General features: G+C 31.1%; 3 protein-coding genes across 6 annotated transcripts; 2 read left to right on the plus strand and 1 right to left on the minus strand.

Annotated features, from left to right (window-relative positions):
• Nucleotides 1-2774: 2774 nt before the first annotated feature.
• On the plus strand, nucleotides 2775-9771 carry LOC114382409 (5'-nucleotidase domain-containing protein 4-like). Of its 2 annotated transcripts, none has more exons than XM_028341798.1 (17): nucleotides 2775-3148; nucleotides 3698-3795; nucleotides 3903-4022; nucleotides 4419-4508; nucleotides 4601-4716; nucleotides 5026-5125; nucleotides 5556-5624; nucleotides 5710-5757; nucleotides 5847-5924; nucleotides 6006-6125; nucleotides 6306-6411; nucleotides 7200-7363; nucleotides 7610-7744; nucleotides 8278-8408; nucleotides 8967-9029; nucleotides 9116-9194; nucleotides 9286-9771. In XM_028341798.1, the coding sequence occupies exons 1-17, from the start codon at nucleotides 2887-2889 to the stop codon at nucleotides 9346-9348; spliced, it is 1842 nt and encodes a 613-aa protein (XP_028197599.1). In that variant the 5' UTR covers nucleotides 2775-2886; the 3' UTR covers nucleotides 9349-9771. The 2 variants fall into 2 exon arrangements, with proteins under 2 accessions (XP_028197599.1, XP_028197598.1); XM_028341797.1 differs by having other exon boundaries at nucleotides 2776-3187.
• A 2836-nt stretch (nucleotides 9772-12607) lies between these two features.
• On the minus strand, nucleotides 12608-15153 carry LOC114381892 (tRNA pseudouridine synthase A 1-like). The gene is made up of 6 exons (XM_028341116.1): nucleotides 15010-15153; nucleotides 14790-14904; nucleotides 13750-13889; nucleotides 13308-13670; nucleotides 13099-13161; nucleotides 12608-12989 (listed from the first exon to the last, which is right to left on the minus strand). The coding sequence occupies exons 1-6, from the start codon at nucleotides 15067-15069 to the stop codon at nucleotides 12747-12749; spliced, it is 984 nt and encodes a 327-aa protein (XP_028196917.1). The 5' UTR covers nucleotides 15070-15153; the 3' UTR covers nucleotides 12608-12746.
• A 1188-nt stretch (nucleotides 15154-16341) lies between these two features.
• Nucleotides 16342-21403, plus strand: LOC114380736. Of its 3 annotated transcripts, none has more exons than XM_028339767.1 (4): nucleotides 16342-16494; nucleotides 16994-17346; nucleotides 17645-19560; nucleotides 20943-21403. In XM_028339767.1, the coding sequence occupies exons 2-3, from the start codon at nucleotides 16997-16999 to the stop codon at nucleotides 19539-19541; spliced, it is 2247 nt and encodes a 748-aa protein (XP_028195568.1). In that variant the 5' UTR covers nucleotides 16342-16494; nucleotides 16994-16996; the 3' UTR covers nucleotides 19542-19560; nucleotides 20943-21403. The 3 variants fall into 3 exon arrangements, with proteins under 3 accessions (XP_028195568.1, XP_028195569.1, XP_028195570.1); XM_028339768.1 differs by having other exon boundaries at nucleotides 16348-16524; XM_028339769.1 differs by lacking the exon at nucleotides 16342-16494 and having other exon boundaries at nucleotides 17037-17164; nucleotides 17301-17346.
• Nucleotides 21404-22445: the final 1042 nt, after the last annotated feature.

A 22445-nucleotide genomic window follows, 5' to 3' on the forward strand; every position in this document is an offset into this window, starting at 1 on the left:
TTTTGAGTTAAAGGTCGTCTTGTATTTTCTAAACTAGCTCCCAGTGCTTTCTGATTAACCAATTAAAACACGAGTTTTGTCAAAATAAACAATCCCAGAAAAACCAATGGTTCATAAATGGAACAGATTAAAACAAACCCAAGGAGCACGAACAATTCCAAAATAGAGACAGCGATTGAAGCAGACAGGGTCCAACATTTTAGCACTTTTCGAAGCAAATTGAACAAAAATCATTGTCTCATATTGAATCCATGTTTAACATGCTCCAATGCCAATAAAAACATAATGTTTTGGGGAGTGTGTGCTTCCACATGATTGGAGGAGAGGATCTCCAGATAACCTGTTTAATGACCCTCCCCATAAGCATTTCACTATGCTTACTCTTAATAACTTATTTATATAAAATAAAAATGTTAACAGTAAATTTTTAACATTTTTTTCTAATATTTAATTTATCATTTGATTAAGATTTATTAAAATTCATAAAATTATGTGTGTTTTAAAAGTCGTAAAAATGTTTTTAAAAAATATTATTGACTTGCTTTGTAGATTAGAAAGGAAGACTACTGATTTAAAAAAAAATAAAAATAGAAAGGTTGATTGTCTTTTACTAAATTTTTGGTATCTAATTGATGCCGAAAAAAATTCTTAAATATTATTGTTTGATAGGCGTCATATTTTTTTTTTATAGAAATGTTATTATTGTCTATCAAACAGTATGACTTTTACAAAGCAAAAATTGATATTAATTTGTATTTTTTTATCCATTTAACACTATAATTTTATTTTGAATGTTATTAATTTTATTTAATAAAAATGAACAATTAAGTAATATTTATTAAAAATATGTTTGAAATATGAAAAATCATAATAGGATTAATACATAATAAAGCATCATATTTAATTCATGTTATTCATCCATCCAGTTTGATGATTTGCCTTAGATGTAAAAATAAATATAAACAATTATAAAAGAATGTGACAAAAAAATTATCTGATATAACAGTATGCGGCAAACAAAGTCCAACCTCATTTGTTGAATCATAAAAATAAGCATAGACTTTATTGTGAACAATATAACAAATAATATTATTAAAATAATTAAATTAAATATTATTTATATTAATAACTAATAATACTGCCTTGATTCTATATATAAAAAACAAATAATTAATTCATAAAGACCAATACAATAATTAATTTTAACAGTTTGACCCCATAACCCTTTGTAACATGAATGGTAACATTTAAAAGACAACAAATAAATTAGTTATCGTAATTTTTTACAAAAATAATTTCAATTTAATTATCAAATTTTGTTTCAAATAATGACTTTTGAACCATCATTGTTGTTCCTGCATAGTGATTATATACGATGATAATATTTAGGTGCAAATATATTTTATATATCAATCTAATGTTGATTTTTAACTATAATAACTTTCAATGAATAAAATAATAATATGAAGTAAAAGTGATATTTTTATTATTCCTAGGGAACGAGGAGTGAAATCAAATTAAAATATTGTTGATAATTAAATTAATTGCAAAGCACTAATTTTGTATCCCTTGCAAAAGATGAAAAGCAGGTTAAATTCTTAAAAAAAATATTTGTTAATTTTTTACATAAATTAAGTGAAAAATGAATATTTCGCTGATTTAAATTGAAAGATATAAATTTTATTTAAACCAAATTGAATATATGATTATATTAATATGTGATTCATTTTAAGTTAATAACTCAATTAAACATTTATATTTGAAGGATACAATCTCTTTATATTATTCAATTTTTTTATGCACACGGTTTTTTTTAGGAGAAATTATATATGTTGGTATCGGTTTCAAAAGAATAATGATTCACTTAAATAATATAAATTAACAAATTTTTATTGATATAAATTAACGTAATTAAAAATCATTATTATTTTTTATATCATATAAAAACGGACCATGAATGAACTTGATTTTTTAGAGGACTTGTCAGATCCATTAAAAAAGAATTGGACCATTACGTTAACTCTCCAGTCCAACGTTCATAATTTTTTAAAGAAAAAGTATTTATTAGCATTTATTATAAACATTAAAATAGTAATATTAATTTATGACAAAAGAGGACAAACATTAATTTATTAATTTGATCTGTATTAATTTACTGTCCTGCATTTCGACGTGAAAATAAAAATGATAAAAATATCCAAAAACTTACTTACTTTTATTTATACAAAGATAAGATTCATTCAAATAATACATTTTTTTACTCACTCATTTTTTTTTATCTCTTTTATTATTTCCTTCTTCCATATTTTACTTTCCATCCAAACTTACATTAAAAATATATTTAATCAACATCTTACTTTTTTATCATTATTTAATCAACATCTCTCGCACACACAATTGTCAATCTATAATAGATTGGTGGCACGAAATATATAATAAAAGCAATTAGGTAATTCACTATAAATCTAATTTTGATTGTATCAAACAAAAAAAAAAATCTAATATTGATCAGATAAATTCAATGAAAAATTTAAAAAGTGGTGAGGAAAGATATGATCGACATGTCATCAACAACATATTTTCTTAAAGATATCATAAATAACAATAACGTAATTTAAATAAAGAAAAAAAAATATTTTCTTTCCTTGGAGCTTAACCTAACACTTCCAATCTTTATCTGAGTATCTGACCAATCCAAATTCAAATAATAAAAAAAGAAAAAAAATCTCATCATTCACTATTCAGTGTGTTCTGTCACTTGCAATAAGTTCTATCCACAACACAACACATCCCAACACAAGTGTTGTTCTTCACACTTCACTTCCCCAACCCATTCTTCTTTTTTTTTTTTTCACACTCTTCACTCACTTCAATCACCATCAATTCATGTACACGGCGGAGGTTTTCCGCGTCTTCGCCGTGCGCGGCGGCGACGCTTCGCCAGCAGTGGCCCCCGCCACCACCACCAATTGCTTAAAAATAGTAGCTTTCAACACACCCACTTTCCGTAACGGCTTGAATGCGAGGTGGGCGAAGGCGTTGACGCTCTGTCGCTGCAGCGTTGACTCAAAGTCCGTCGGCGACGAAGTTTTCTCGGTGACTCAGTCGAACAAGTCCGATGTGGACTACCTCGGGGAGAGCACCAAAGGTGATTTGAACGTCAAGTTGGAGCATCTTGAGGCTTTTGGTAAAACTTGAAACTTTTTTTTCGAAATTCCTGGTTTTTGGTCCAAGGTTTCAATTTCTCTTTTTGCTTTTGTTTTGGGGTGCGTTTTTTGATTGATCAAGTGGTGTTTCTGAATGTAAAAGTTTCTTTGTATCATAGAATAGGACATTGGACCATATAGTTGTTTGTTCCTTAATGTACTGAAAAAAAAAAGCCAGCTTTTACAGATTTCATTAGCTTCTAGTGCATCTCTTTTGTTACCGCCAACTAGTTTTCAATGTTTACACGACAATTGGCTTTAGCTTTATTATACTATGTACTGTCAGCGTAAAAAAATTTATACTCTCAATCAACCCGAATTTATGTTAGGTATCTGACTTTTAAGTAGTTATTATAAAAGTCAACAAGTTTATTACGATTATGGTTGGATGATAGTATAGAAGTATAGACTATTTATTTACTCTTATTAGATTGAATATGGTTTTGTTAATTTATGCTAAATAAGGCAAATGGTGGTCCCCTTGCTTGTAGGAATTGATGGTCATGCTTCATTAGATGGTCCAATTGAGGAAGTTGCCAGATCAGAAGCAAGAGACGCTGAAGACTTGCTACAAGACTTGGGCATTCCGGTGCAGTAGACCTACTCCTTTTCGTGTTCTTGTGTAGAACCCTTCTTGACTGGGAAATAGATTCATGTTCTGTAAGTAAATATCACTTTGTTTGTGTTTTTGTGTAGAGCCCTTCTTCATCCAGAAATTCGCCTCGTGGAATATTCTGCAGCCGTACATTGAATTTGCGGTCCATTAGTGCCATTGGATATGACATGGACTATACCTTGATCCATTATAATGTGATGGTACGCTTCTGTTCCATGTATCATATAGTCTGTATGAACTATATAATCATTAAGCATGCAGCTAAATAATTTTTTTTGCGGTAGACCACCTTTTTATGTTTAGCATAAGGTAATACCAACTCTACTGAATCATTAAATGAGTCATTACTCAATACTTTTTTATAATATTAATTCATTCCATTAGTTATTATGTTTTACCACATTGGTAAAAGTACAAGGTATTTTCCCCTTACTCTGTGCTTGATGTTTGTATCTTATATGTTAAAATCATTAGCATGGTGCTTCAAATTATTGAAGTACGAAATAGGTTATGTATTGTGTGGTTTTTCCTGGAACTGTAGGTTTATTTCTATTTAGGTAAATGGACTTTTATGATGTTGACATGTGCTCTTTCAGGCTTGGGAAGGGAGGGCTTATGACTACTGTATGGAAAACCTTAAGAATATGGGTTTCCCTGTTGATGGACTTGCCTTTGATCCTGACCTGGTAGTTCTCTCTTGCAAGCTGAAGGCATTTGGCAATCCATATTATCCCTTTTTGGGTGACCTGATCTTTGCATTCCTTTATAAATTGTTCAGGTAATTAGAGGCCTTGTCATAGACAAAGAGAAAGGCAATTTGGTTAAAGCTGATCGATTTGGTTACATAAAAAGAGCTATGCATGGCACCAAAATGTTATCTACTCGAGCTGTTAGGTAAGTGTCAGGCTTCTTGCTCACTTGTTATATGAACATAAGTTATCAAAACATACATCATTTTAGGCTGACAGAAATCCATCTTCTAACATAACTCTCATTTATGCATTTATAGGTTTGCACATGAATTATCTACTATTCATTGATTGATTGTGTTGCAGCACAGCCTTCAAATTGATATATGATATGTATACACTATTAACACTCATGTGTGCATGTTCACACACATTATTAGCTTAGTAGATGTCATTTATCGAAAACCGGAGTAATAATTTCTGTAGTGCTACTTAATTTTATATGCAATGGAAGTGAGATGTATGGGAGAGAACTGGTGGACCTGCGAAAGGAGAGTCGATGGGAGTTTCTCAATACACTGTTTTCTGTGTCTGAAGCTGTGGCCTACATGCAGGTATGTTGCAGTTGCTGTTGAAAACCACTAAACTTTCAGTAGCGGAGATATATTCTGATATAATTTTATTTTGGTTTATGTAGCTTCTTTTTATCTCTCCTGTGGGTCATTGGTTTTGTTGCTAAGTTGAACATTGTTAGCTATGTCTTATGAACCCTGACAGGGTAAGAGGAAAGTCGTGAAAATGTATATTCCTCTTGTTGACTCTTTAGAGGCCAACTAGGTATTCCAAATTTCAAGTGGGTATTGGGTTAAGATGTGAAGTTTGAATATAAGGCAGCTCCTGTAAGCTGCCTTGCTCTATCTAATTCTTGATAATAACATGACTAATTATAGTACCTACCTAATTTATGAGGGGGATACCTTTTTATTTAATGTAATAATGTCTTATTATGATGAGACTTCATTAATAATGTTTTATTTCTCCCAGATGGTTGACAGATTGGATGATGAAACTATACCAGCAGATCTTGCTCTTGATTATAAAGGGCTATATAAGGTAATATAGTGCAAATGTTTTAGAAACATTAAATGATGTATTTGGTTAGTGACATTTTTTTCTTTACCATTGCCACAACTTTCAGGCTGTTGGAAAAGCTCTCTTCTGGGCACATGTTGAAGGTCGTCTTAAGGTAAACACATTCACGTTGTTGTTTTTGGCCACTGTGAAGCAATAGTGTTGTGCTTCATTCACAATGAATGACATATGAAATTTATGCAGAGTGAGATCATGTCTAAGCCTGAACTATTTGTGGAGCCTGATCCAGAATTACCTTTGGCACTTTTGGATCAGAAGGAGGTATTACTTCTAATGTTTTATATTTTGCATAACATATTATAATGCCCTTCTACTGCTTATTTAGTTGTCTTCATGAAACAGGCTGGCAAGAAACTTCTGCTAATTACCAACTCAGATTATCTTTACACAGACAAAATGATGCAGCATTCTTTTAATAGATTCCTTCCCAACGATATGGGTTGGCGAGATCTATTTGACATTGTAAGTTCATGTAAATTATTTCTTCCATATTTTTATTCTTGAAGAAAATTAATGAGACATTCTCGACATTGGAGGAATAAAATACACTATCTCCACGTCATTATTTTTCCCTAAATTAACAACCTTATCTTATTATGAAATAAACTTTGGATAAATGGACATGGTTTTGTTCATGGATAGGTAATAGTCTCAGCAAGAAAACCAGAGTTCTTCCAAACGTCACATCCCATGTATGAAGTGGTCACAGGCGAGGGCCTTATGCGTCCATGCTTCAAAGCTCAAACTGGTAATTAGTAGTTTGTCTGTTCCTTATTTTTTGAATCATTTCCTTTTTCACTGTATAAGAAGATAAAGATCCTTATTTTCCAATAAATAATATCATATCTTTCTAAATTTTTTAATTTTATAGGTTAATATATAAATCAAGACTATCATTTTGAATACTTTCCTCAATTTTTTTAACTAAACAGATAATACAAGGACAATAGGGTTTCAAAATGAGAAATACATTATTTAAAAATACTTTTTGAGACTTCCAAAAATGGACTATGAATCATACAAATTGAGACAAATGGGCTTTTTATTCCTTTAGCAAAACCAAAAAGGTTATATATTTATCTAAAAATAAAAAAGTTTATATATTTATATGCCAGCATTCCTTTGTTTAATACATCTGTTACTGATAGCTTTTGGATCTGCTGCTGCCTCCTTTATAGAAATGTGAATGGAGAATAAGTCACAGATTGTAGACAAGTTAGCTACTAATCTGACATCCCTCAATACAAAAAAAAAACTGAATGATATTTTTATGATGCATTAAAAATATTCAACCACTTAGTTCTGGATATTTTATGTTTGATCAGATTCAGAAATAACGATTGTATTGCATCTTATTATTTCTGTGATGATAATCTATTGCTGAAATGCAAAATGACTGGCTGACATTTTTTCTAAAATTTATTTTAATACTATTCAACCATTCACCACGTTAGTTTTCACTGCCGATAACTGAGCCGCTAATTTTAATACTTATGAATTACGATCATGATACTTTACCTTAACCCTCTTCTGCAGGTGGTTTGTACTCGGGGGGAAGTGCACAAATGGTTGAAAATTCCCTAGATATTCATGGAGATGAAATATTGTATGTTGGCGACCATATTTACACTGATGTCAGTCAATCAAAAGTCCATCTGCGATGGCGAACAGCATTGATTTGTCGAGAACTGGAAGAAGAGGTTAGTACAATCAGTCTATGTTTGACTCATGTTTCTGAGTAAAGAAAGATTTCAGAACTTCATTTATTTATTTTTTTCTCAAAATACACAAATGATATGATTGCTTGAAGCTACAATGTATTTAATGGCTTTCAATGGTCTTGTGTTGAACTGCATGTATCAGTACTATTTATAGCAAATATGATGCCATGACAGGATCCAGCCATGTAATAATATCCTTGTGCTTTGTAAATGTTCAAACTGCAGTACGATGCCTTGATTGGTAGCCGCAGTTATAGAGAATCATTGGTGGAGCTTATTAATCAAAAGGAGATTGTAGGGGATCTCTTTAATCAACTTCGGCTGGCTCTGCAGAGGCGAAGCAAAGACCGTCCTGCTCAAGTAAGTTTTGGTCATATAATCCCATTGTGTATTCCATTTTTTACGCTTTATTGCAGTTATGGAAATACCTATTACCATTGTTGGAAAACTAAAACCATTAGGCTCTTGAGAATTTGCTTTTGCATTTGTGTGATAGATTTTCTGCTGCTATTAGTTTGTTTCCTTACACCTTCCTAATCTAAATATAATCATTCAATGCATTCATTGATCTTCCCAACATATCTCAGTAATTAATCATAGTTTATTTTGTTGTAAACTTGTGATATTATTAGCCTAGTTAGTAACTTTCTTCGATTTTGGAAAGCTTTTTCCTTCCATATGTTGAAGCCTTTTAACTCTTCAACTAAGCTTCTTGTGCCCAAACTACTTACATCTTATCCCTAGGTTAACCTTATCTGGTTGCTTATTTTTTCACTTTGGAGGTGTTGGGCATACTTTTTATTATATTTTTTTTAAGTTACCCAGATAAGACTATATACATTATTGACCTATTGCTTCAGTACTGATTGTAAGATTTTCCATGTTCTTAAAAGACCCTAGCAGCAACTAACTTGAATGATGAAGACCTCACTGATAGCATGCAAAAGCTACTTATTGTTATGCAAAGACTGGATGAGAAAATTGCTCCAATGCTGGAGGCAGATGGGGAGCTCTTCAATTCAAGGTAAGCTCAATGGATAGAGCTTTTGATTCAGAAGCTCCCTAATTGTACTCGGTCTGTACTTAGTTTATTGACTTCTGCCAGATGGCTAAATATGTGAACCTACTTCATGCTAATAACTTACTTCTCATGGAAAAGAATTACTATTTACTGGTGATTGAGTCCAGACTTCAGTCAATGTTTCCCGGGTTAAAATATTCCCTTAGATTAATTAGAAAGATCAAATATCCTCTGTCATGAAATTTCTGAACCAGCAAACCTTCAATCCCTTCCCCACTGGTTACTTCTCTTTTGTGGTCACACAGTGAATGAAAAACTGTTCTTGGTACAGTGAAGATGAACATAAAAAATGAAACAGCAGACAAACTACAGACCATATCAATAGTCCTAGTTTTTGTGTTTTTAACAAGTTGCAGAGAAGTTGGGATATCTAATGTTTTTGTACCTTTGCTATTTGGGTTAAGACTTCCTACTAACAAAAATTTGCATGCTGCTTGTCTTTCTTTTTGGTTATTTTACGACATGTATTTGCTATTTACTTGGTTTACACGTCTGCATTAGGTGGGGTTTTCTATCTCGTGCTGGACTGTGGGATAAAAGCCACTTGATGAGACAAATTGAGAAGTATGTGCTTACTTTTTTATGACCCTGATCTCTATTTTATCACATTACTCTTTTGATATTGAACTGTCTAAATTTTATTATTGCAGATATGCTGATATTTATACATCTAGGGTGTCAAATTTTTTGTATTATACACCCTTCATGTATTTCCGCTCTCAGGAACAGGTATTCAGATGAGTGTTTTTTAATCATATAAAGCATTAGGTTATTGTTTTGACTTTAAACTGACTTAGATATGCTTCTTTGTGCTCTGCAGAACCTAGCGCATGACTCATACACATACTATTGTTCACAACTCTATAATGAGAATTCTTCCTAGAGAAAAATGGAAGAAAAAGGAGGATAAGTAGAAGAAATAAGAGTCTGCTGTTGACATTACGAGCAGATGTTCATTGTAACAGTAATTGATGCTGTGATGATAATGCTACCTTGTATTATTTAAACTGATGTCAAGTCCATGTGGTGTTTTAGTTGGCCACTGGTTATAGAACAATCCCAAGCAAAGGGAGAAAAAATGCTAGAATTTTTGTTTCCAACTGGATGGAAAATTGGCATGAACTGAATTCTAATTCAGCAACATCCAAATACATCATGTAACCAGATTGACAATTTGGCAAAACGTGGGAAGTCACTATTCACAAGTGTATCCTATATTTCGTTTAGTTGAACTGTATTCCCACCATCATGATAGATGTTATGCAATTTCCTTAATTATTTGATCTAGTTCTCCCCGTTGGGAATATGAATATAGTCAAATTTTAGGACTAGCAGTAATTCCAAAATTTCCAATGTTCTTTGCTTCTCACTTTTTACCTTTTTTTTTGTGGAAAATCCTTGACGGTACGGAAAAAATCGTACTTTTCACACTAATGAGGTGGCTTATCTATTATCCACAACTGATAAGTAGGAAATTAAAAATTCACCCCACACGAGATTTAAAAGCAGCAAAGTACAATCATATAATGAATAACCGAATAAGAAACTTTTTGTACATTAGCTTTGCACCACATCCAATATCTCAGTTTAACCATGCACATTATAAGAACTATATTCATCTCTGCATCATTGAAAATAATCTTGAGATTTTACTAAAATAATAATTATTCTATTAAAAAATTTATAATTTATTTTCATCTTTTAAATTAAATTATATTAAAAAATATTTATAAAAATCTATAAAAACTTGTTAATAAATATCATAATAAAAATAAAAAATTGATGATACGCGTTATATTATATATTATATGTAACTAATAAATATCATAATAAAAAAGATGAAAAAAATTATCAATATCATGCATGGTATTTTCTATAATAATATTCTGTTAAATTTCTATTCATTTAAGTACCTAGTAGCTAAAATTGGATCTATTCATTATATTATATATTATATGTAACAAATAAATATCATAATAAAAAATTTATCAATTATCATGCATGGTATTTTCTAGTATTAAATATTAACATATATAGTATTGATAAATATATTCTTAATTAGTATTTTCATTATAGTTTCTATTATCAAAATAAAGAAATAAAAAAATTAAATAAATAATTATGAGGGATCAAATTATACCGAGGTAATAGTTGTCAAATAATTTTGATAATATATAGATATAATTTAATAGTTTGAATAATAAACTAAATTGTACATATTAACCAAAAATCAATTTAATTAACTACAAAAAATATTGATTTTTTTTTATTTTTTTACTTTTTAGTGGTTTTTTATTTTTATTTGAATTTGAACACCTCTAGAATTTTATTATTATTATTATAACACCTCTAGAATTTGCTTGACAATATTGCTTATTTATTTTGGTAAGATAACTCAATAATTAGCGGGAAAGAATCTAAGAACAAATCTTGATATTTTATTTTTTCTTATCTGTTAAATTTTAATGTTTTTTCTAAAAATAATTGCATTTCATAAACAATTATACGTAAGTCTTCTCATTATGAAGTTATAACAAGCAATTTCGTGCGTTTCGTACTCTCCTCCCTTCGTACCATATAGTACGGCTTTTTTTTTTTTTCTTTGAATGAGGATTATTTTATTTTACATAACATCAACGTTGAAGCAAAGTTAATGTATTTGGAACAAAATCATGGGAATGGCCAGATTAGCTCCTATAGAAGTAAATGATGATTAAGCTTTTGTGGATACGAGAACTTTTGATACAATGGCATTGCACCCTTCAACGATTAGAAAAAAAAAATAATAATAAAGACAAAAATAGAAAACTCTCAATATTTAAACTGATTTCAAATGTAATCCTTAAACCCTCAATTCTGAACTGAGTCGAAGTAGCTTATACAAATGAATTTTATATCAATAAACTGTGGAGGTGGATGTTGGTAGAATAGAGCAAAGCATCAGTTTCAGCCCATGAAAAAGGGCACACCGGTATATTGGGATTTTTTTTTGCACCAGCATTTTTTTTACATCTAATATTTTTTTCATTTTTTTCAAAATTACCTCTACTAATAAACGGATTCATAGTCCATAAGAGACCATAATCCGTAAGAGTAAGGATTACAATTTTTTTTAAAAAAAATTAAAAATGTTTTACAAATTAATAACTCATTATGACTTTCATGTTATTTATATTATACTAATAAACTAATTATATTATAAAATAATTAATGTCATTATATATAACACTAAAATTTCTAATACATATTTAATACACATGTAAATTTACATAATAAATTTTATGACAATTAATTTTGATCTAGTAATTAATTTTTTTATATATATAAATTTTTATAAATCTATGGTTTTTATTTAAATTTTTGTATTTTTGGTCTTATTACGATTAATTTTGATTTAATAATGTATTTTTTACATATATAAATTTTAAATAAAAATCACAAGTTTCATAAAAATTTATATATATAAACAAACTAATTATTAAATCAAAATTAATTGTCATAAAATTTATTATGTAAATTTACATATGCATTGAATATAAATTAAAAAAAATTAATATTATATATAACAATATTAATTATTTTATAACATAATTAGTTTATTAGTTTAGTTGGTTAAAATATTATACTAATAACTTGAAAGTTATAGGTTCAAATCCTGCATGGACTATATGTTATTAATTTGTAAAATGAGTAAATTTATTAGTAGGGATAATTTTTGAAAAAACGACAAAATATTGGACAAGAAAAACGTTAGGTGCAAAAAAAAATTCCCCAATATATTTGGTCATTCACAAGTTACTCCTTGAAAGTTGAAATTACCACCAGCTAATTTAGTCCTTCACGATAGGGAAAACAAATTTACTCTTTAAGTTTGCAATTATCAATCAATTAATTTGATTTCTATCGCTGGAGACTAAATTGACTAACAATTAAATTAACTGATTTAATAATATCAGAAAGCAAATTGAGCGGTGGTAGCAATGTCACGGATCAATTGATTTATGATTTTCAAAGTCATGGACTAAATTTGTTTTTTTTGGTGGTAATGTTGTGGATCAAATTGATTGATGGCATTAATTTAGAGGACTGAGTTAATGATTTAATGTTTTACTTTAACATAAATGTAGTAAAATACAGTTAACTTCACTGAACTGCATATTTGAATTAAACAAATAGAGTACTTCAATCAAATGAAATCTTTGAAGTTTAAACAACCTTAAAATCTAAATGTAAAAAAAAACAGTCCTAAGATAGTTAGATTGTTTGTTTTGCTGCCTATTATTACAAAAAGAATGGAACCTTGCATTTCCTTATGGTCTGATGTCTACCAAAACTGTTTGCAGGGGGGGACTCCGGCGGAGGCAATAGGTGACTTTCATTATAGTTGATAGAAACAAGACAAAGACCATGTGGAGGGGCAGGCAAGGAGTATTTTGCAAGCTCTTTGCGATCTCGACTCGCCAGAATATGTGGTACAATGTCAGGAGGGATAGCTTCCCTACCAATCTGAAGCAACAAAGCCACCTGGAAAAGCAAACAGATAGGTTCATTGCAAAAGTGGAACAACTATACAGTAATTTTGCAACTGCAAAATAATCTTTTACATTATTTAGGAACAAGTAAGACTATTTACCATGTTTCGGACTTGCCTATATAAAAAACCTGAGCCTTCAACTTCTAGTTGCAAAAGAGCTCCCTAAGCAAGAAAATAGAAGTAATAAGCCTTTTAAGCTTTAACGTCTTCACATAGAATAAAGAAAGAAGATACAAATAGGGTAAATACAGTGTGTAATACTTATAATGATATTGGGGAAGAAACTTGACATAGAACTAGTTACATACCATTTCTTTCAAATCGAATCGGAATACATGCTTCACTGGATCTGGTACCCGATCATTGTGGGATGCATTGGCAAAGGCAGAGAAATCATGCTTGCCAACAAAATATGTTGCAGCTTCTCTCATAACAGCGCTATTGAGTTTATACACACTATGGTAAGCAAAGTGCCGTTGGAATGGATCCATGATGGCATCATTGTATATCTTGTAATGGTAAATCTTACTTTTGGCAGAAAATCGAGCATGGAATTCAGCTGATGCAGGGCTGATCTCTCTAATTCGGATATCAGTAGGAAGAAGACCGTTCAAAGCTGCATGAAGTTGTTCCAAGTTGTCATAGTTAAAAGGTGTAAAAAAATGAGCAACCTGCAGTCACAGTAAGTTATAAATATGTGATGGTTGTTGCTTGAAAGTTGAAGCCACATAAAATGAAAAAACGTCGGACCTGACCCCAAGCATGGACTCCTGCATCGGTCCTGCTTGCACCAACCAAACAGAGATCCTTCCTTTGAAGCTTTGTTGCCTGAGTTAAAGCTTTCTCCACAGTGCATTGTACAGTAGGGGGAGACTCCTGATATTGCCAGCCTGAAATATGATCATCATTCAAGATAAGGGAGAAAAGGAAAGAATTCAATTATTAAAACTATACTTTTACATATTAATACTGGAAAAGTGCACCTTTCTATATAGCCTAAAGACAAAAGGATTTGGTATCCTCTTAAAGTTCAAGTAAAACCCGGTTCTAGTAGTCCCTAAAATTGTAATTATCCAACACTTAAATCCTTAGCTATACAACATTCACTTTAGTCTTTTGGGATGAAAAAATGGCAATAAAAAATGAAGTGAAACAGGACTAAAATTAAAGAGTTTTTGCAACCTTCATGGACTAAATTGAAGATTCTGTAAAGTCAGTCATGACTAAAGTGATTCAGTATTACAATCTAGGGACTAAAATGGAGGTTTATTACTTAAAGTACACTGACTATCATTACAATTGAGCTGAAAATTCCATTCCATACTTTGGGACTTAAAAACTATTTTCAATGGATTTTGAAAGACAAAGAGTTTAGACCATTAAAATAATGATACAACTATGGAATCCATAAATTTCTGACCTCTTGACTATAATCACAATGCTCAGTTAATAACTGAGATCACTCTAAAACGATAGATACAATGTTTGAGATTCTTCAAAGCAACTGAAAATTGAATACATACAAAAATGCCAAAGAGTCACAACAATTTATGATATCTTAATAAACAAAGCAGTTTCATTGGCATTGTGGTGTTTGTTAATACAACAGCTATAGAATCACAAGAGAAAAACAAAGAAACACTAAAAGCATGGAATACAGAGACAAGTAGAAGAGCCAAGTGAAACAACAAAACCCGGATACAGATAAGTAGATAACGTCCGACCCAAGTGAGAATTTTTTAGAAAGGTAAGGACTTTATAGATTAAATGGAATGAGCAGAGTGGGAAACCTGCGTATTGGGTTCCATCGTAAGCCAAAACGATGCGCCACTTATACCCATCTTGAATGAGCTTCACCCCATGACCATGACCATGTTCCAATTCCACTGGAGCAGTGGAATTCAACTAAAATCCACGAAAAAAGAAAAGAAACTGTTATGATGAGACAAAACAGAAGAATACATAGAAAGGGAAAGAAGAGAAGAGAAGAGAAGAGAGAGAAGGTAATACAAAAGGGATGGGAGTTGGAGATGGAACAGCAAGTGCTCCTACTGCTACTGCATGACTCATCTCACAAAATCAACACTTTTTCTTCATTATCCATTTTACTTTTTGTGAATATAAACATTAAAACGACCATATGCTGCATATGATTTTAAAAACTCTAAAGCCTCAAACTCAATTGAAAAAAAAAACTGCTAGACCAAATATCTAATTATGTATTTTTTTTTATAAAAAAATAGACAACAGTATCCTCCACTTGAATCTATCGTGTTCTAATATAAGCAATAAAATTCTTCATTTCTAAAAACTTAACTAAAAATCAAATAATTTTATTGATTAATTTATCTAATAAATGATTCACGTTGTTGGCAAATAGTTTTTTCTTTACTATGTCTCATGTGTAAAATTAACTTTGGATGTGTTTAATTTTTTTTTATTATGTTATTGATGGAAAATATTTATTGATTTCGTTAATAATTAATTTTTTTATAAAATTTAATTGATCACTTTAGTATAATTTTTTATAATTATATTTTATTTATTTATTTAAGACTTAAATTTTAGAAATTACTTAAAAACAAGTTCACCGCTAGGTAGGCCTAGTTGTCCATGCATAGTCCGGGAGAAGTGATCAAGGGTCTGCCTGATATGTAAATCATAGGTTTGAATTAAAAACTAATATTTAAAATATGTTTATTTATACAACTGAAAATTTACAATTTATAATAAATAAATGCTTCTATATTTTTTAACAAATAAAATATATTTTCTATTTATGATTAATAATTTATTGTGATATATTGTTATTTTTAATTTTTAATAATTTTTTAAAAAAATATATTCAAATTTAAGTAAAAACTAAATATATTAAAAAAAGAAGATAAAAACTTAAAATTAAACCATTTAGTTAAAAATATTGAAATTCAAGTTTAAACTAATGTTAAAAAAGATATGTTTTAAAAAGGTAAGAGGTTAAAAGAATCCTTATAAATACTCTTGTTGAAGAATGAGAAATAAATTTATATAAAAAAGAATGAGACATTAAAACAATTTCATATAGCTATTCTAGTATATATGGGATAACTTAAATGACTTAATATTTTTATTAAATTAAAAATAAAATAAAATATGAATATTTAATACTTTTAATACAAAAAAGTAATTTGAATTAATTTAATACGATTTTTCTGAGGATTTATAATTTAATTCAATAAAATTATTAAGTAATTAAAATGATATATATTAATTTAATTTAATTTAAAAATTAAGTGTACAAAATTAGGGTAGAATGGTAGTGATAAAAAAGAAGTGGAGTGGTGTTTTGTGCAAAACAGAAAGGTGAAAGTGAAGTGACATTGCCAATACGTCGTCGTAGAGGCAGGTTTCACACATTGGGACGTAAACGAAAAAGAACAGAGCTTTCTCCCTCTGATTGGTTCCCTCTCGTCATCTCTGCATTCCAACAATTGCACCTTCCATTCTGCATTTTAGGTTCCTATCTTCTTCTTCCTTCTCTTCTGGGTTAGGGCTTTCTTCTTTTTTTTTTCCATATTTTCTCTCAATTACATTTTTGCTACCACTCTTCTGCCTTCCCCCTATCAAAATAATATATTATTTCATTTGTTTTTGTTTTTTCTATCAACCAACATTTTTTCTTTTCTCTAAATCATAGGTTTCTCATGTGGGCACTGTTTTGTTTTGTTTTTTTTTGGGTTATAAAGATTGAATTTTTATCTAAAATTTCTATGGTAGATTATGTTGTGTTTGTTTAATGTGTATTTCGCTTCTGAAATTTGATGCCAAATATGACTTTGGATTTTGGGCAGTGAAATTTACTTGTTGGGTCTTTGCAATGAAGAGTTCAGAATGCTAAATGCAAGAACCTTTTTCACTGTTTATTATTATGTCCCCTGATATTTGACTTTGAATTATCACAGTTGCATTTTCACACTGGTATAAAATAAATAATTAGATGTTTGCTACTTGGTAGGTCATGGCTACGAGGAAAGTTATAGCTATATGTCAATCAGGAGGTGAGTTTGTAACTGATAAGGATGGATCATTGTCATACAGTGGGGGAGATGCCTATGCAATAGACATTGATCAGCAGACAAGTTTGAGTGATTTTAAGTCGGAGATAGCAGAAATGTTCAACTGCAATGTAAGTACGATGATTATCAAGTACTTCCTTCCTGGCAACAAGAAAACACTTATTACAGTGTCAAAAGACAAGGATTTGCAACGCATGGTCAATTTCCTCGGGGATGCTAACACGGTTGATGTGTTTGTTATGTCAGAGGAAGGAGCTGCTCGAAATAACAATTCCAACATGCCTGGTAGTAGGTAGTTATTCACAAGTTCTGTTTGTCTCTTATAGCCTTCCCTTGATACTAATAGACATTTATTATTTATATAGTTTAATTTGGCCAAAATTTAGAAATTACGGCTTGGACATGATATGATTAAGAGTTGTACATCTTTTTAATATCATATTTTCCTGTTGTCTCAAGTTGAAGATGTGACCTACATAATTGGGATACCATGTCTGTGACCAAATATGAATAGCCATAGGGTATTTTAGAGCCATATGCATTCACTTGTGCATTATTTTGAAAATCTTATAGAAAACTTGTAATTGCAGGTCAAGCAGGACAACTGTGTCAGAAGCCGCTGTACCTGTTGTTGCTCCTATGAATGTCATTGTTGATGCTGTCCAATGCATGGATCAGGTAGAGGTAGTAGATGTAGCTAATGAAGTCCCTGCACGTTCAATTTGTTCTGGGGGCAATGATGACAATCATCGTAAAGCTGCACAGCAGTGGGAAAATACCATCACGGGTGTGGACCAAAGGTTCAATAGTTTTAGTGAATTTCGAGAAGCTTTGCATAAATACTCTATTGCTCATGGGTTTGCTTACAAATATAAGAAAAATGATAGTCATCGTGTCACTGTCAAATGTAAATCTCAAGGCTGTCCTTGGAGAGTATATGCATCAAAGTTGTCAACCACTCAGTTGATTTGCATTAAGAAAATGCACTGCAATCATACTTGTGAAGGATCTGTCGTTAAAGCTGGATACCGAGCAACTAGGGGTTGGGTGGGAAGTATTATAAAAGAGAAGTTGAAAGATTCACCCAATTACAAGCCAAAGGATATTGCTGATGACATAAAACGGGAGTATGGGATTCAGTTAAATTATTCTCAAGCATGGCGTGCAAAAGAAATTGCTAGAGAGCAGCTTCAAGGCTCCTACAAAGAGGCATATACTCAGTTACCATTGTTCTGTGAGAAGATAAAAGAAACCAATCCAGGGAGTTTTGCAACATTCACAACTAAAGAGGACTCAAGTTTCCATCGTCTCTTTGTAGCATTTCATGCCTCAATATCTGGTTTCCAGCTTGGCTGTCGCCCTCTCATTTTCCTTGACAGAACTCCTTTAAACTCAAAGTACCAAGGGGAGTTATTGGCTGCAATTTCTGTGGATGGAAATGATGGCATTTTTCCTGTAGCCTTTGCAGTTGTAGACACCGAGACTGAAGACAACTGGCACTGGTTTCTGCAGGAACTGAAATTAGCGACATCAACATCTGAGCAGATCACATTTGTTGCAGATTTTCAGAATGGCTTAAAAAAATCATTGTCGGATGTATTTGAAAAATGCTACCACAGCTATTGTTTACGCCACCTTGCTGAGAAATTGAACAAGGACTTGAAGGGACAATTTTCTCATGAGGCCAGACGTTTCATGGTTAATGATTTTTATGCTGCTGCTTATGCGCCCAAATTGGAGACTTTTGAACGTAGTATTGAGAATATTAAAGGTATTTCTCCTGAAGCCTATGATTGGGTCATACAAAGTGAGCCAGAACACTGGGCAAATGCATTCTTTAATGGAGCAAGGTACAATCTTCTTTCATCAAATTTTGGACAGCAATTCTACAGTTGGGTGTCAGAGGCACATGAATTGCCAATTACTCAAATGATTGATGCATTACGAGGTAAGATGATGGAAACAATTTATACACGACAGGTAGAATCTAATCAATGGATGACAAAGTTGACACCATCCAAGGAGGAATTGCTCCAAAAGGAAAGATTAGTTGCTCATTCACTTCAAGTATTGTTCTCACAAGGTAGCACATTTGAGGTCCGTGGAGAATCTGTGGATATTGTCGATATTGATAATTGGGATTGTAGCTGCAAGGGATGGCAACTTACTGGTGTGCCCTGTTGTCATGCCATTGCTGTCTTTGAATGTGTTGGTAGGAGCCCATATGATTATTGTTCGAGATACTTCACAGTTGAGAATTATCGATTAACATATGCAGAATCTATTCACCCTGTACCAAATGTTGACAAACCACCAGTCCAAGGTGAATCTACTGCTTTAGTTATGGTAATCCCTCCACCAACTAAGCGCCCTCCAGGTCGGCCAAAAATGAAGCAAGTTGAATCAATAGACATAATTAAACGTCAGCTTCAGTGCAGTAAGTGCAAGGGACTTGGCCACAATAGGAAGACATGCAAACTTTCATAGTATCGTAATTCACAACAAAGTAAGCAGCTCTCTCTCTCTCTCTCTATGTGTCTTTCTTTGGGCATGCACTTGGGTCCCTAAACAATGTATGACTTCCGGGTGTGTATTTTGTTGCCTAGCTAGATTTTTGCATAAAATTATTGGATTGGATTCATGTGGTATTTTAGACCTTTCTAACTTGTTATAACCTATTTGGTTTGGACTTCTCTTACCGTGAACCTACTTTCCACACACTTTCCAAAGCGCCTAGACACTTCCAACCCTTAGCCTTTATGAGTAGGAGAAAATTTCCCTTTCCCATGAATGCTTGTCAGCATTCAAGAAAATCTAATACAAACAGAGCCTTACATAAGCAATCACATCTATCCAGCCTGAAGTGAGAATATGCCTGACTCTTCCAGCAGTCTTTCCTGTGATTGTTACCACACCCTAGAAAACAATGGGGCTACCCTCCCTTTTGCACAAGAGAAAAACAAAAGTAGAGGTTCACTCTATATAGTGATGATAAAAACAAATTGAAGCGCAACTATGACTCTAACCCAACAAAAAAGGCTCCAAAGAGTATATAACCATTTCTTCACTTCTTCCTAATTGGTTGAATTTTGAAGTTTAGGAAACATTATTTTTATTTGCATTTTAATAATGGTAATTTGGCAATTTGAGAATTCTGAAATCCTTAATTTGTTGGCATTTACTTGTATGTTTTGTTAAGACACTTATGAATTTTTATTGTTAATTATGAATGTCAACAATTTTAAGCAATTTTTATTATTTTTGAGAATTTATATGTATATAGTATACACATAGACTATATAAAAATTTCAAAATAGTGGATATCTTGGTATCTGCTATCAAGTAATGTTTTCGTGGCCGGCTGCTATGCACTGCTATTTGGGATTTAAAACATTGATTTAGAATTCATGCAAAAAATATTTTGGCTTGAGTTAAGGTTCAATTTCAAATTTATTTGTAAGCCAATTTAATTATAGAAACCTTTTTTGATTTTCAAAAAGGTGTTTAATATTTTTTACAACAGTTGAAAATCACTTGCTTTAGGAAAATACTGTTTTAATTATTCTAATGAGTCAATCACAGTTGAATTTAGAATCCTTACACGTGTTCTTAATCAAGGATAGGGGATTCTGTCCGTTGGGTTGTTTTCATGAAAGCCTTTATACACCTCAACAGCAAGAGTTTGTGTTCATCAGTGATGTCATACGTCAGCATGCCATGCTTTCTAATCTTTACATAATAGCATGTCTTTTGCCTTCCTAAAACATTGAATATGTCTGAACTGTTTAATCATCCATATAAATGCTTAATGCTGCTTATTAGGAATTATATATGGTTATTTTTTACTAGTAACTGATACAAGAAGTCTGAAACATTTGTTTGACACAGGGAATCATTTTGAATCAAAATGCACATCTCTGAGCTATTTCCAACAACAGTAGAGAATTGAGATACACTTTAGTACGTGGCTGCATGGGATTTGGTTCGGATCTCCAAAATTCTTGTGCTGACTATCTAGAGATTATCAAATTGCGGTATTAGTCACTAGTCAATTACTTGGTCTTGAGAAGTATATATATTTTGTTAAGATAGAACAGAAACCAAAAGTTCTAAGAGTAGGCTTTCCTTGTTACGGTTTTCTATTTATTTGATTTTATTATTTATTTAATGGAATCTAGTTCTTGGCTAAAGATATAAACTTAGATATTACCTTAACTTCATCACGAACAGTAGAAGACATCTAGATATATGTTGCACACAATACAAGTTGCAAGAGTGCTTATGTGAAGTGTTTTTTGCATACCTTACTGAATGCCTAATATATAATCTTGATAAAACTCTTAATGATATTTGATAGTATCTTCATAAGACTTTCTTTCTCTATTTCGCCGGGCAAATTTATCAAACAGATGTAAGATTTGATTTCAGCCCAAAATATGTATCATGATGTCGTCTTTACTAATCCCATTCCGAAGTCCTCATGGTGAGGGAAGGTACAACTTGTATTTACCGTGCTTCAGAAGTTTGTGTGCTGATGTAATTATTGACAGGGACGGATTACAAAGCAGGTAAGGGAAGGTACAAGTTAAGTCAATTTTAATTTACACAATTATTTTAGTAAATTATGAATTAAAGGATTTTTATAATAATAATAAAAAAGACTAGAGTTTATATATATGTGTAATTTTTAAAAATTTGAAGAGGTAAAGGCCAGGCCGGATGCCATTCCCCTCGGATCCATCCAAGGGTAATAAATGTGTAAAATATGTTTGGAGTACATATAAAATTTGAAAAGTATTAAGTTAGTTTTTACAAAACTTTATGTATTAATTTGATCTATGTGAAAATAAATTATATTTTTATAATTCTGAGTGATAATTTTGTTAGATTGTAATTTGATGTGATTAATAAATTAATAGATATAATTTGATTATAAATGAATTAAATAATTTGTAACAGTAAATTTTTTAAAATGAATTAAATAATTTTTTTATAACTAAAATCTCCCTAAAAATTGTAATTTTGTTATTTTTTAAGTGATTGTTTTTACTTTTTTGATGAGATTATGGAAATGGGTTCAAGAGAACCCCAAACATATTTGATCATGTATAAATTACATAAAAATGTTTTATATATATAAAAAAAAGTAAATGATTAATTTAGTTTTTGATTTTGCATCTCATTTTCATTTTATTCCTTGAAACTAAGAAAAGCTCGTAATTTCCTAAGATTTTTTAGAGTTTCACTTAAGTCTAAGAAATTAATCTTTCTTTTTTTCATTTTGATCTCTAATTCAAGGATAATAATGAAAAAAGTAATTAATTTCATAAACTTAAATGAAATTCTAAAAAATTTCATTTCTAATACATTTTAATGATAATAAAAGTGTAT

The sequence above is a fragment of the Glycine soja genome, chromosome 13, assembly GCF_004193775.1.
Source record: "Glycine soja cultivar W05 chromosome 13, ASM419377v2, whole genome shotgun sequence".
Lineage (NCBI taxonomy): Eukaryota > Viridiplantae > Streptophyta > Magnoliopsida > Fabales > Fabaceae > Glycine > Glycine soja.